At 38.5% G+C, this 12,557-nt stretch overlaps 1 protein-coding gene across 1 annotated transcript; it reads left to right on the top strand.

Moving 5' to 3' along the window:
- The first annotated feature begins 329 nt into the window (after positions 1-329).
- On the top strand, positions 330-4,647 carry LOC104238628 (protein WVD2-like 4). Its single transcript, XM_009793043.2, has 8 exons — positions 330-457; positions 935-1,481; positions 1,567-1,619; positions 1,761-1,844; positions 1,952-2,036; positions 2,122-2,193; positions 2,295-2,402; positions 3,994-4,647. The coding sequence occupies exons 2-8, from the start codon at positions 939-941 to the stop codon at positions 4,414-4,416; spliced, it is 1,368 nt and encodes a 455-aa protein (XP_009791345.1). The 5' UTR covers positions 330-457; positions 935-938; the 3' UTR covers positions 4,417-4,647.
- The last annotated feature ends 7,910 nt before the right edge of the window (positions 4,648-12,557 follow it).

Here is a 12,557-nt window from a genome sequence, read left to right on the forward strand (position 1 = left end):
TAACCATATTTTAGATTAAATTTTATCATTAATGAGATGATTTATAACTACTATATATATATATAATTTGTTTTAATTTTAAATTTAAAACATTTTTTTCTTGAACTTATACTTAATCAAATTGTTCACATTCTCTCTCTTTCTCTATTTCTCCCTCATTTTCCTCTTTTCGCTGATCAAGACAAAAAAGAGAGGTCATTTTAGTCATTCTAAGATTTACCAATTGAATCAATCCATAATTCCATCCCCTTTGGAGAAAAAAAAAGGAAAAAGAAAAAAGAACTTCCCCATAACCTTTTAAATTCCACTGGACACCACCATCTACTCTTACTCTGTCCTCTGTTTCTAATATTTCTAAATTCTAACCAACTTTTCATTCCAAAGTAGCATTTGAATTCTCAAATCATAATTGTTTGCACTATTCAAGAAGCACAATTTGTCACCAATCAGACAAAAGGTACTGTTCACTCCTTGCTCTCATCATATTTCTTTGTTTATGTTGGTTTTCAAGACTGTAGCCTTTCACTCTTTGTTACTCTATTGAATTCTGTTGGATCTTTGTCTTTTTCTTACTTTTTTGGGATTTACGAGGTTGGTATTCATTTTTGGTTACCTTTTATGCCCTCTTTGGTTGTTCTTGAATTGTTTGTTGATTTTCAGTGTAAAGAGTCTTGATGGTTGAAATTCTGAGAACAAGAATTGAAAATTGTCATATGGGCCGTCTTTCTTTTTCCTTACATTTATGTGTTTTGTCGTTTTATTTGAAGATTTTTTGGAAGAAAGTGACTTGTTTTGGAAGATTTTTTCAGTATGGAAGTTTTTTGCTGGTTAAATTGGATTTAGGCTTGTGTAGTTTGTCTTCCCTTTGTTGATTCAACCTAAAATTCCAGATTTCTTGTGCATTTTTGTCTTTGTGTTACTTTATATATTTTAGATAAATGGAGTCTGTAAATGGGGTTCCAGTTGAAGAGGAGAAGTTTGTTGTGGCTGAAAAGAATGTGGATGTGAAGGAGGAGGAGAATGTGAGTGAAAAAACCAATGCAAATGAGGAGAAGACTGATGAAACCGAATTGTCTGAGAATGTTCCAAAGAGCAAAACATCAAATCAAAGAAAGCTTGCTGCTGGTGGAACTACAAAGAACAATAAAATGGCTAAGGATCAGGCTAGCTTAAGAGGCACAGCTGCATTGACTCGTTCGAAAAAGGCAAGTATATCACAAAGTCTATCGTTCCCTTCGAGAGGTGTTAGTTCCGATGTAATGAGGAAGAGCATTGATGTCTATCCAAAGAAATCAGATGCCAAGGAATTGAAAACAAAGGGGGTTAAACACGAGACTTCACTTTCTAAGGGATCATCAGCTTCTAGTTTGAATCCGAAGGGTGTATCAGCTGGAGTATTGAAGAATGCAAATGCAAATGGAGGTGTAGCAACCAACAGAAGGACAACTATTGCAGCCGTCCCCAGTCTCCGTCAGTCTATGGTATTGGCCCTCATAATATTTTGCCTTTGCCTTGTTTAATGGATGCTTTATCTCACTGTGTCTCTAACCTGTTTTTGTCTGTCAGTCTGGGAAATCTCTTCTGGCCAGTGGAAGTGCAAAGAAAGCTACATCTGAAGTGTAAGTGATTTTGTTGCTTGTATTTTTATGATGTTTTTTGGTCTACACTTGTTGCCTTTAGCATCGAAAATTTTTACGTTATATGATGTTTCATTTTGCCGAAGAACTTTTCTTTAGTTAACTTATTTTTTCCTATTGCAGATCGAATGACGAAAACAAAAAACCTACTAAGGCTGCAGCGCTGCCTCTTAAAGAGGATGAGGATGCTCGTTCTACCACTTCCTCGTACTGATTTTGTCTATACGCTGTTGTCATTCTGTTGTTCCATTGGTTTGTTCATCATCTTTAATGTTCTTGGCCAATTAAATCTACTTTTATTCTGCTGTTACCAGAAGTACCACTCCTCGTGGACAAAGAAGGGCCAGTATTGCTGGATTTTCCTTCAGGTTGGAAGAACGCGCTGAAAAGCGGAAGGAGGTTTGTAGTCCGCACTTGTTTCTTCTTTAATGAGGGAATGTGATTTTTATGCAAAGTTTAAGTACAAGGTTTCTTTCTTGGTTAGTTCTTGGCAAAGATAGAAGAGAAGATACAGGCAAAGGAAGAGGAAAAGAATAACATGCAAGCAAAATCCAAGGTTGGTTCAAAATATATACTGTACTTTTTCTGGTTAACTATTTAAGATCTAGTCTCTCCCAAAACTTTAGAAAAAAAATTGAATTTGGGTTTTGAATACAGGAAAACCAAGAGGCGGAGATTAAGCAATTGAGGAAGAGCTTGACATTTAAAGCTACACCAATGCCAAGCTTTTACAAGGAACCCCCTCCAAAAGTTGAGCTCAGGAAGGTAAAGTGTTCATCTTAGATCACATGCCTCATTCCAAAATTTTGTTTGATTTGAAAATAGAACAGGGGTGTTCTTTGTTGACACACTGGTTCCTAACTTTCAGAAAACACATCAATGTGTTAGTTTTGACATCCTCTAACCTGAAAAAACTTCATGTTCAGCATGACTTGATATGTTAAAGTTTTTTCTTAACTTAAGAAATTAACAAGATGTAGTTGCTAGTAGAGCTTTTTTAACTTTAGAAATCCTTTCGGGATGGTGTAGACATTGGCCATCTTGGGGATCCACCCCCTCTGCTCCCCCGATAGGACGCCCTCACAGTAATGGAATAGACATTGACCATCCTGGGGATCCATCTCTCTGCCCAACAGGTTGGAGCATTGGGAGCTCTAGATGCAGTAAAGGCGCATGGATCGGATTTTTTTTCAGCATAACAATTGAAATGAACTCGCTTTTGTTCTGATTCAGAAATCATTGTATGTATCCCGAATTGCTCCATCGATTTTGGTCAAAGTACCCAATATCGGTTGACCAAATCTGGTATGGATCCCACACCCACACTGGCACCAAAAGTGAAGAGTCCGTGCAACTTAGCTGCCAACTAAGGGGATACGTATCATCAGTAGGCTTTTATTGATACAAATTTTCGAAAGATCCTATTAATACAAATTCTTGACCTCAATGAGCAGAGCTAAAAAAATTGCTGATTTCAGTATGGTGCAATTTTTATGCGTGTTTATGATGGAATTGAAAGACTTGGAAAACACTTCACTGGCATGGCACTGCCTGAAGTTCTCTTAACTAAATGCTCTTCTCTCCTAAAATACTTATTTGTTTTGGCTACAAGGATGAAAAAGGTGACATATTCCTTTTTAAGTTCAAAGTTTGTAAACATGGTTGCTCGTTAGCATGAGATACTTGTAGTTTTAGAGATAATGTTCAAAACTCAAATGTTGCGGATTGGGATTGTTTCTTTATTATCAAAACCAAAATGGGGTCTATGCTGATGGATCTTTCTTTTCTTAAAAATGACAATTGTAGATAGTATTGGGCTTTGACAGCTATCAATGAATTAAGTAGTAGTGGATTATTGCAATACCTGAAAATTGCTGTATAAACCTTATTTATTTGATAAAGAAGCATATCTATTTTCTTCAAATCTGACATAGTTTGGGATAGAATTGTGCTCGTTTATGTTGCCAATCATAAAGATGGTTTTAACAAGGTACAACTTAAGTATTTACAAAATGCTAGTATACTTTTGTTATTTCGGGTAGCCCTTTGGATGCGATACTTCATTTGAATGACCAACGCTAGTTTTCTTTCAAAGACATTCAAGAGATCCCCTTGGATGATAAGGGTACTGTGTTCACCTAATGATATGGCGTATTCCTTTTCCCTTTCCGCATTTTACTAGTGCTTGTCCTGCAATAGAATGCTTTAGTTACTAAGTATATGCCAACAGAGTTTAAGGCTCTACTATATTAGCTTCCAGGTTATATTTTAAGATTTCATGACTCATCATGTTATTCTCTTCTGTTACCTTGAGTTTATAAAAGTAGCACACGGGATAATTTCCTGGATCATACAGATACCAACAACACGTGCTGTATCTCCTAAGCTTGGAAGAAATAAGAACTTCACATCAACAACCAACAGCTCTGAAAGCGGAGGATCGTGTTTCAGTCCAAGAGTTGTCAAAGAACAGGTAAAGTCACCCATGGCCTTGCTGTCAACTAGTGATAAAGTTACTGGTGCTTCAAAAGGGAAGCCTATCGAAACCAAGAAGCCGATGAAAAGTTCCTCAACTGGTAAAACTAAAGCGAAAGCTGTTGGAACAAAGTCAAAACCTGCTGAAGTCAAGAACTTGGATGAGAATATTTGTGAAGAGAATCCACAAGACATGCATGATAAACCAGTTGATGAAAAGTGCGAGATGAATCCAGCAGACGAAAATGCAGTTCAACAGTCAAACACTGTTGTTATTACAGCTCAAGTGACTGTTGAAGGTTGACGCACTTTAAGGATGTTCCAGCGTCCTGTATTCATATATAGGTTTTTCTTTTAGGATCTCTGAAAATTATATGCTTCATTGAGTTGTGAATACATTGTTGTATGTTGTGTTTATAAATTGTATATGTTGGTTCGAAACTGTTTGACATACTTATTTTGTTCTATCTTGTATCATGCTCAAATGATTCTTAAATTCTACCTTTGGTTTTACAAAATAACCGAATCTATCTCCTGTTTCCATGAAGTTATGTTGATCATTTTTTACAATAGATTAGGTGCATACTCTGAATAGCTTAGTGTTACTGTATATACTCTTATAAATCCCATGATCATCACAAAAATACCCTTCAAAGAGAAGAGTCTAAGTTCAACCATTACGGTCAGAGAGTAAGGCTGTATTGTGGTCCGGGCCTGGCCCGGGACCGCGGGTCTAACGGGCCTGGGCTCTAGTGGTGCAAAAGCCCGTGATGGGCCGGTTCAACACAAATAGCCCGTGAGCCCGGGACCGGCAGGCGGGCCTGGGCCGGTTCAACCGGGCCTAACAGGCTCCAACGGCTAATTTTTAAAATTTTTTTTTTTTAAAAAAAAAGACCAACGGTCAGATTTTTAAAATCTAGTCGTTGGCCTTCAAAATTTATCCGTTGGGCACTTTAAAAAATAGTCATTTGACCCCCAAATTTTGTTTTAACCCCAAACTTTTTATAATTACACGTTTTCTCAATTCTCAACTATAAATACCCCCTCATTCTTTAATTTTTACTCACAAATTCATCAATCTCTCTCATTTCTCAAACTCAAATTGAAGTATTCAAGTCTTCACTCATCTCTCATTTCTCAAACTCAAATTCTTAATTCAAGTTAAATCATGCCCGGTGATTCTACATTGCACCCATTTGTTTTGGAACACTTTAATGTGGTAGAAGAAAATGAAGAAGTTTACATAATAAAGTGCAAGAACTGTGGTCGAGTCTACACTCGTCGTCGAAAGGAGGGCACATGCTCTTTAAGGAGGCATATAAAGAGTTGTCTTGCGCGTTCTCCAGACATTCATATTTAAGATTTTAAGTTGATTTGAGACAATTTGTGTTATTTAAAATTATTAGACGTATTATGCTTAATGTTCTAGTTTGTTAGATTAATTTGAAGTATTATGTTGAAGGTATTGAACTTTAATTTGAAGTATTAAATGTAAACTTTAATTTGAACTATATCTATAGCTTATACATACATACATACATATATATATATACATACATACATATATATATATATATATATATATATATATATATATATATATATATATATATATATATATATGTATGTATGTATGTATGTATGTATAATACATATAAACTATATATAATATTGTTAAAGCTATATACCCTCCTCAAGCACAAGCTCTGACCAAGTTTCAGTTTTATAATCAGAAACAATCTCAATTTTATCAATCCTTACGATTCTAGAACATTTTAACGGTAGATTTACCCTTGAGTTTATTAAGCACTGACCACGTTTCAGTTTTATAATCAGAAACAGCCTCAATTTTATCAGCAAAGTTTTTTGATAAATCAATTGGTCAAATATTTAAACCAGAAAGTTTCTTATCAAGAAGGTTTGCTAAGTCATCAAGAGATTTGCTGATAAGTCTGCTATTTTTAATAGACATTTAATTATATAAGACAATATATATTACATAAGGCAATATATAATTATATATACACATAATACACGTTATATATACATACTATATATATTTATATAGCTATATATAAGCAATTTATAGTAGTATATACATATATAGTTTACAAGAAAGTTCCTTAGATAAAAAAAAAATCAAAAAAATAGCCCGGAACGAAAAAAGCCCGTTAGACCCGTTTAGGCCCGCGGGCCCGATCCATTTAGCCCGGGACCATGTGGGCTTAGGACCACCGTGGGCCGGTTCCACACATTGGGACCGTGAAGCCCGGGACCGCCAAAGCCCGACCCGCCTAAGCCCAGGCCCGTTTGGCCCGACCCGTTTAGGCCCGTTTGGCCCGGGCCCGGACCACAATACAGCCTTATCAGAGAGACGTGCAGGAACTTTACTCAACTTGCAAATATATATATTTTTTTTTGCAACTTCAACTTCAAATGTTGTCCATACTAACTATTTGCCTGGCTTCATCATTGAAATATGTGATTAATTTAGAGTTTAGAGATGGCTGGATTTGAGGAGGGCCGACGAGGCACTAAGGTATAATGGGGTTCCAAATTCAAGAAAATTATGGGAAAAACTGGCGTCCCACATGGATCGGCTATCAATTTTTTGTTTGCGTGATGCTCTGCCAAACACCTGCCGAGTGTCTTTCTCCTGTATTTACCACAAAGGAAAATCCATCCATATAGAATAAGAAAGGAAAAATACTCTTAATCTGCGGCCGGGTAAAAGAGGGGGAAAATCAGGACTTAGCTCACTTTACACCATTTTTCAACCCTAAACACTCTAGAGGCTATTTTTGAAGAACTTTTTCTCCCCAAATTCATTGTTAAGCAATTTTAATTCATTTTCCACCAATTCCCCATTATTTTTCATGAATTTTTAACATCAAATCTAAGAATTTCATGGTAGAAATTAGAGATTTTGGGTAGAATTTAGGGATTTTGTAAAATTAAGATTTAGACCTAAAATTTAGGTCAGATTTCATAATAAATCACATAACCAGGCTCAGGGGTGAATGACTAATCGAGTTTTGGTCCAAATATCAAGTTTTGACCAAGCAGGCCGGTTCGGGGTTAACTTTTGACTTTTTCAATTTAGCTAAAGATTGAACCTTTTTTCATTCATGAGTAGTTTCTAATGCTTCTTTTGAATTGTTTGAACGATATTTGGCTAGATTCGGTTGGTTTGGAGGCTTATTCTAAAGGAGAAATCGTGATTGAGTATTGATTTTGTTGCGGAAAGAGGTAAGTACCGTGTTTAACTTTGACTTGAGGAAATTAGGACTTATTTTGTCTATTTACTACGTGAATTATATGTAGGGGACGACGTATATGTGAGGTGACGAGTGTATATGCGTTGTCATGGGCTAAAGAATGCTGGTTCAGCTATTTACCTTTACGTCATCATTTACTTCATGTTATATTTCGTTACATACGTTAATTGCTACATGTTCTTACTTGTTATCTATGCCTTACTTGATATCTAACATTTCATTGTTACTTGTTTTGATTTATTCACTTCTCACTCAATACTTGCTTCTCTTCTATATGTTCCTACCTGTATTAATTGTGTATCTTCATTGTCTCATATTTTACTTATCTTTATTGTCTTTATATTACTTATTGCACTTTATTACGTTATTCTGATTATGTGAGTTTCTTAGCTATTCTTGAAATGATGATTTGTCGAGGTTTGTGAATACGAGGTATTGGTTATTCTCTGTTGTACTAGTAATTCCTTGACGCCCTATACGTCTTATTTCTTTTTTTGTGCCGAGATTACAGAATATAGTTGCGTTGAGTTGTTCATGTTTATGAGTTGATATTGGGAACAGGTTGCGCGCCACAAAAGTATTAAATGAATTGATAATAGGATCGGCATGCACGCCGTAACAGATATTGAAATGATATTGGGATCGAGTTACGCGCTGCAACAAATATTGTGATATTGTTGGGATCAGGTTGCGCGCCGTTACTGAGTTTGATGTGTTGTAGTGATTGTAGCTGTAATATTCTATTCCCGTACCGTGATATGAGTATTTTGAGATGATGTTATTCTATGGCCTCTGTTAGTTGACCTTTGGGTCTTGTTCTTATGAGTTACTTGCTTTCCCCTACGTCGAGGTTAAGCTCGACACTTACAGAGTACATGGGGTCGATTTTACTCATACTACACTTTTTCTCTTCTTGTACAAATCCCGATGCTAGTCCTAATGGTGCATAGAGGAGTTCGCTCAGATCTAACTTGCCCAGGAGACTTCAGGTAGAGCTGCTTGGTGTTCGCAGTCCCTAAAATCCTCTTCCGTTTTGTATTTACTGTTTATTTTGCTCAAACAAATGTATTTTATTCAGACCTTATTTGTAGTATTCTAGTTGCTCATGTACTTGTGACTCTGGATTTCTGGGATTAGTATAGACAGTGTTATTTATGGATTTATCATATGTATTTTTCAGATTTTACCAATCGTTAATCATCATTATTTTGCTTTTGAACTGTTAAAAATTGGTTAAATATTTAGCTAACATTGGCTTGTCTTGCAAGGGAATGTTATGCGCCATCACGGCCCCGTGATTGGAATTTCGGATCGTGATAAGTTGGTATCAAAGCACTAGATTGCCTAGATCTCACGAGTCATGAGCAAACATAGTAGAGTCTGGAGGATCAGTACAGAGACTTTTGTACTTATCTTCTAAAGGCTATAGAGCTTTAGGAAATGCCACTCCTTTCCTTCTTTCTTTATTGTACAACTTTATTCATCGATGAATTTTTAATCATTTTATTCTTGTTCTCTCACTTATGGTGAGGACATGCACAACATCCATAGCTGAGCAGGAGCCGGAGCCCTAGGTTGCAGCCACTACCAAGGGTAGAGGCCTAGGCCTAGGCAAAGGTAGAGCTCAGCCTAGAGCCCGTGCAACAGCACTGATTGTAGACCCTCTAATCGAGCAGGAGGAGGAGATCCCTACTTCGGCCGTGCCAGTTGGACTAGCTCAGATCCCAGAGGGGTTCATTGCCACCTCGATTTCTGAACGCCCTAGTCCGCTTAGTGGACCTTATGGAGAGTATGGCCCAGGCCGGTGCATTTCTTGTAGCACCAGCCATCTCTCAGGCTAGGGGAAGAGCCTAGACTCACGCTACTCACACTCCAGAACAGATGGATCCCATATATCAGACTCTGGCGGTTCCAGCAGTTGGGGTAAATCAGCCCGTTATTACTACATAGTCTTGGGAGAGACCCACTATGTCGACAGAGGGGGTTGAAGAGGTTGGATAGGTTCACCAAGCTATTCCCTATTCATTTTGGTGGTACACTTTCTAAGGACCCATAGTATTTCTTGGACTGTTGCTATAAGGTGATGCATAACATGGGTATAGTGGAGTCCAATGGAGTTGATTTCATGGTCTTTCAGATGACTAGTTCTGCTAAGAGATGGTGGCAGGAATATGTTCGAGGTAGACTAGCCGGTTCTCTTTCTCTTACTTGGGGGCAGTTCTAGCAGCTATTTTCGGAGAAATTCACCTCTTTTACTTAGAGAGAGGATCTGCGCACCCAGCTTGAGTGCCTCCAGTAGGGTAGCATCAGTATGGAGCTATCTTGATCCATACTGAGAGGGATATGGTGAGGAGATTTATAGATAGCCTTACTTATGATATCAGGCTACAGATGGACAGAGAGACTGATAATGATATTTCTTTCAATCGGGTTGTAAAGATTGCTAGTCGAATCGAGAGGATTCACAGTCAGGGCAGAAAGGTGGAATCTAAAAAGAAGCCTTGTCATTCTTGTAGTTTCAGTGGTGCCTCGTCTGGAGGTAGAGGTTCATTTGGTAGAGGCCATCCTATGAGGCCTATTTAGTCAGTGTTTCAGGTGTCCTATGGTTCTTCAGGTGGTCATATCATATATAGGTCTCGTTTAGAGTAGCTAGTATTCAGTACACCTTCACCTCTTATTAGTGCACCACCGCTATAGAGTTACTATGATGGTTAGCCGAGTCATCAAAGATCGTCTCAGACTCAGTAGTTACGCCAGCCATAGGGTTGCTTTGAGGGCGGTGATGCAGGTCATATCGAGAGGTACTGTCCTGGATTGAGGAGAAGCAGACCATAGCAAGGTACTCGTACCATGATTCTGACGCTGGTTGCTCCACCACCTGCTCATTTAGCCAGAGGCAGAGGTCAGGCAGCCCGAGGTAGTGATGATGTCGTTAGAGTTGGAGCCCAACTAGTTAGAGGTCATCGGAGAGGTAGACGTCAGAATGGTAGGGATCAGCCCCGTTCCTATGCATTCCCAGCTAGACTTGAGGTAGAGTCATCGGATGCCGTCATCACATGTATTATTACAGTTTGCCATAGAGATGCATCATTTCTATTTGATACGGGTTCCACTTATTCATATGTGTCATCCTATGTTGCTTCATATTTGGATATGTCTCGAAATTTTTTGAGTGCTCCTCTTTATGTGTCTACGCTTATTGGATATTCTATTGTGATAGAACGTGTATATCGTGCTTGTTTGGTCACCATTGGGAGCTATGAGACTAGGGTTGACCTTCTATTACTTAATATGATGGATTTTAACGTGATCTTGGGCATGGATTGGTTGTCGCCATATCGTGCTATTTTAGATTGTCACGCCAAGACTGTGACATTAGCCATGCCGGGGTTCCCTCGATTGGAGTGGAGAGGGACTCCTGGCCAGTCTTTTAGCATGGTTATTTCTTATGTGAAAGCTCGGCGTATGATCGAGAAGGGGTGTCTACCATATTTGGCATATATCCGTGATTCTAGTGTGGAGGTTCCTTCCATGAATTCGGAACTAGTTGTGTGCGAGTTCCTAGAGGTGTTTCCTACAAATTTACCGGGGATGCCACTCAACAGAGATATCGACTTCTACATTGACTTGGTTCTGGGTACTCAACCCATTTCTGCCTACCATACCATATGGGCTGAGTTGAGTTGAAAGAATTGAAGGATTAGTTGTAGGATTTCCTTGATTAGGGATTCATTAGACCGAGTGTCTCGCCTTGGGGTTCACCAGTGTTATTTGTGAAGAAAAAGGATGGATCGATAAGGATGCGTATAGATTATAGGCAGCTAAACAAAGTCACTATCAAGAACAAGTATCTGTTGTCGAGGATTGATGACTTATTTGACTAGCTTTAGGGTTCCAGGGTGTTCTCAAAGATTAACTTGAGATCTGGCTACCATCAGTTGAAGATTAGGGCATTAGATGTCCCTAAGACAACTTTTCAAACTCGGTATAGTTTTCAATGATGTCATTTGGCATGACTAATACCACATAAGTCTTTATGTATTTGATAAATCGGGTCTTCAAGTGCTATCTGGATTCCCTTGTGATTGTCTTCATTGATGATATTTTAGTTTACTCTTGCAATCAAGAGGAGAATGAGCATCATCTTCAGATCATACTCTTACTTTGAGGGATCATTCGTTATATGCCAAGTTTTCCAAGTGTGAGTTCTGGTTGGACTCAATTGCCTTTTTGGGCCATGTTGTATCTTCTGAGGGAATTAAGGTAGATCCTAAGAAGATTGAGGCAGTTCAGAATTGGCCTAGACCTACTTGAGATACAGAGATTCGGAGCTTCTTGGGTTTTGGCGGGTTATTATCATCGATTCGTGGAGGGTTTTTTATTTATCTCAGCCCCATTAACCAAGTTGACCCAAAAGGGTGCTCTTTTCAGATGGTCCGACGAGTGTGAGATGAGCTTTCAGTAGCTCAAGACTGCATTGGCTACAACCCCAATGTTGGTGTTTCCTACAGGTTCAAGATCTTACACCGTGTATTGTAATGCGTCGCATATCAGACTTGGTACAATGTTGATGCAAGATGGTAGGGTGATCGCCTATGCATTTTGGCAGTTGAAGGTTCATAAGAAGAATTACCTTGTTCATGACTTGAAGTTGGCGGCCATTAGTCACGCACTGAAGATTTAGAGGCACTATCTATACGACGTTAATATGAGGTCTGTACCGACCATCAGATCCTCCAGCACATGTTCAAGCAGAAAGACTTAAATTTGTAGCCACAAAGATGGTTAGAGTTTTGAAAGACTATGATATTACCATATTATATCATCCAGGTAAGGCCAATGTAGTGGCCGATGTACTGAGTAGGAAGGCTGGGAGCATGGGCAATTTTGCATATTTACCAATAGTGGAGAGGCCACTAGCTATGGATGTTCAGGGCTTGGCCAATCGATTTGTGGGATTGGATATTTCGGAGCCTAGCCGAATTCTTGATTATGTGGTGGCACATTCATCGTTGTTGGAGCATATCAAGGCTCGCCAGTTTGATGATCCTCACTTGTTGGTATTGAAGGATACGGTGCAGCGGGGTGGTGCTATGGAGGTTTTGATTGGAGATGATGGTGTTATGCAGTTTCAGGGCCAGATTTTTGTTCTAAATACTGATGGGTT

Source organism: Nicotiana sylvestris, chromosome 9, assembly GCF_000393655.2.
Source record: "Nicotiana sylvestris chromosome 9, ASM39365v2, whole genome shotgun sequence".
NCBI classification, from domain to species: Eukaryota; Viridiplantae; Streptophyta; class Magnoliopsida; order Solanales; family Solanaceae; genus Nicotiana; species Nicotiana sylvestris.

Coding starts and splice junctions, on each gene's coding strand:
- LOC104238628 (XM_009793043.2), top strand. CDS start 939: ATGGAGTCTGTAAATGGGGTTCCAGTTGAAGAGGAGAAGTTTGTTGTG. Junction 1,620..1,760: donor AAGAAAGCTACATCTGAAGT/GTAAGTGATTTT, acceptor TTCCTATTGCAG/ATCGAATGACGAAAACAAAA. Junction 2,403..3,993: donor CAAAAGTTGAGCTCAGGAAG/GTAAAGTGTTCA, acceptor TGGATCATACAG/ATACCAACAACACGTGCTGT.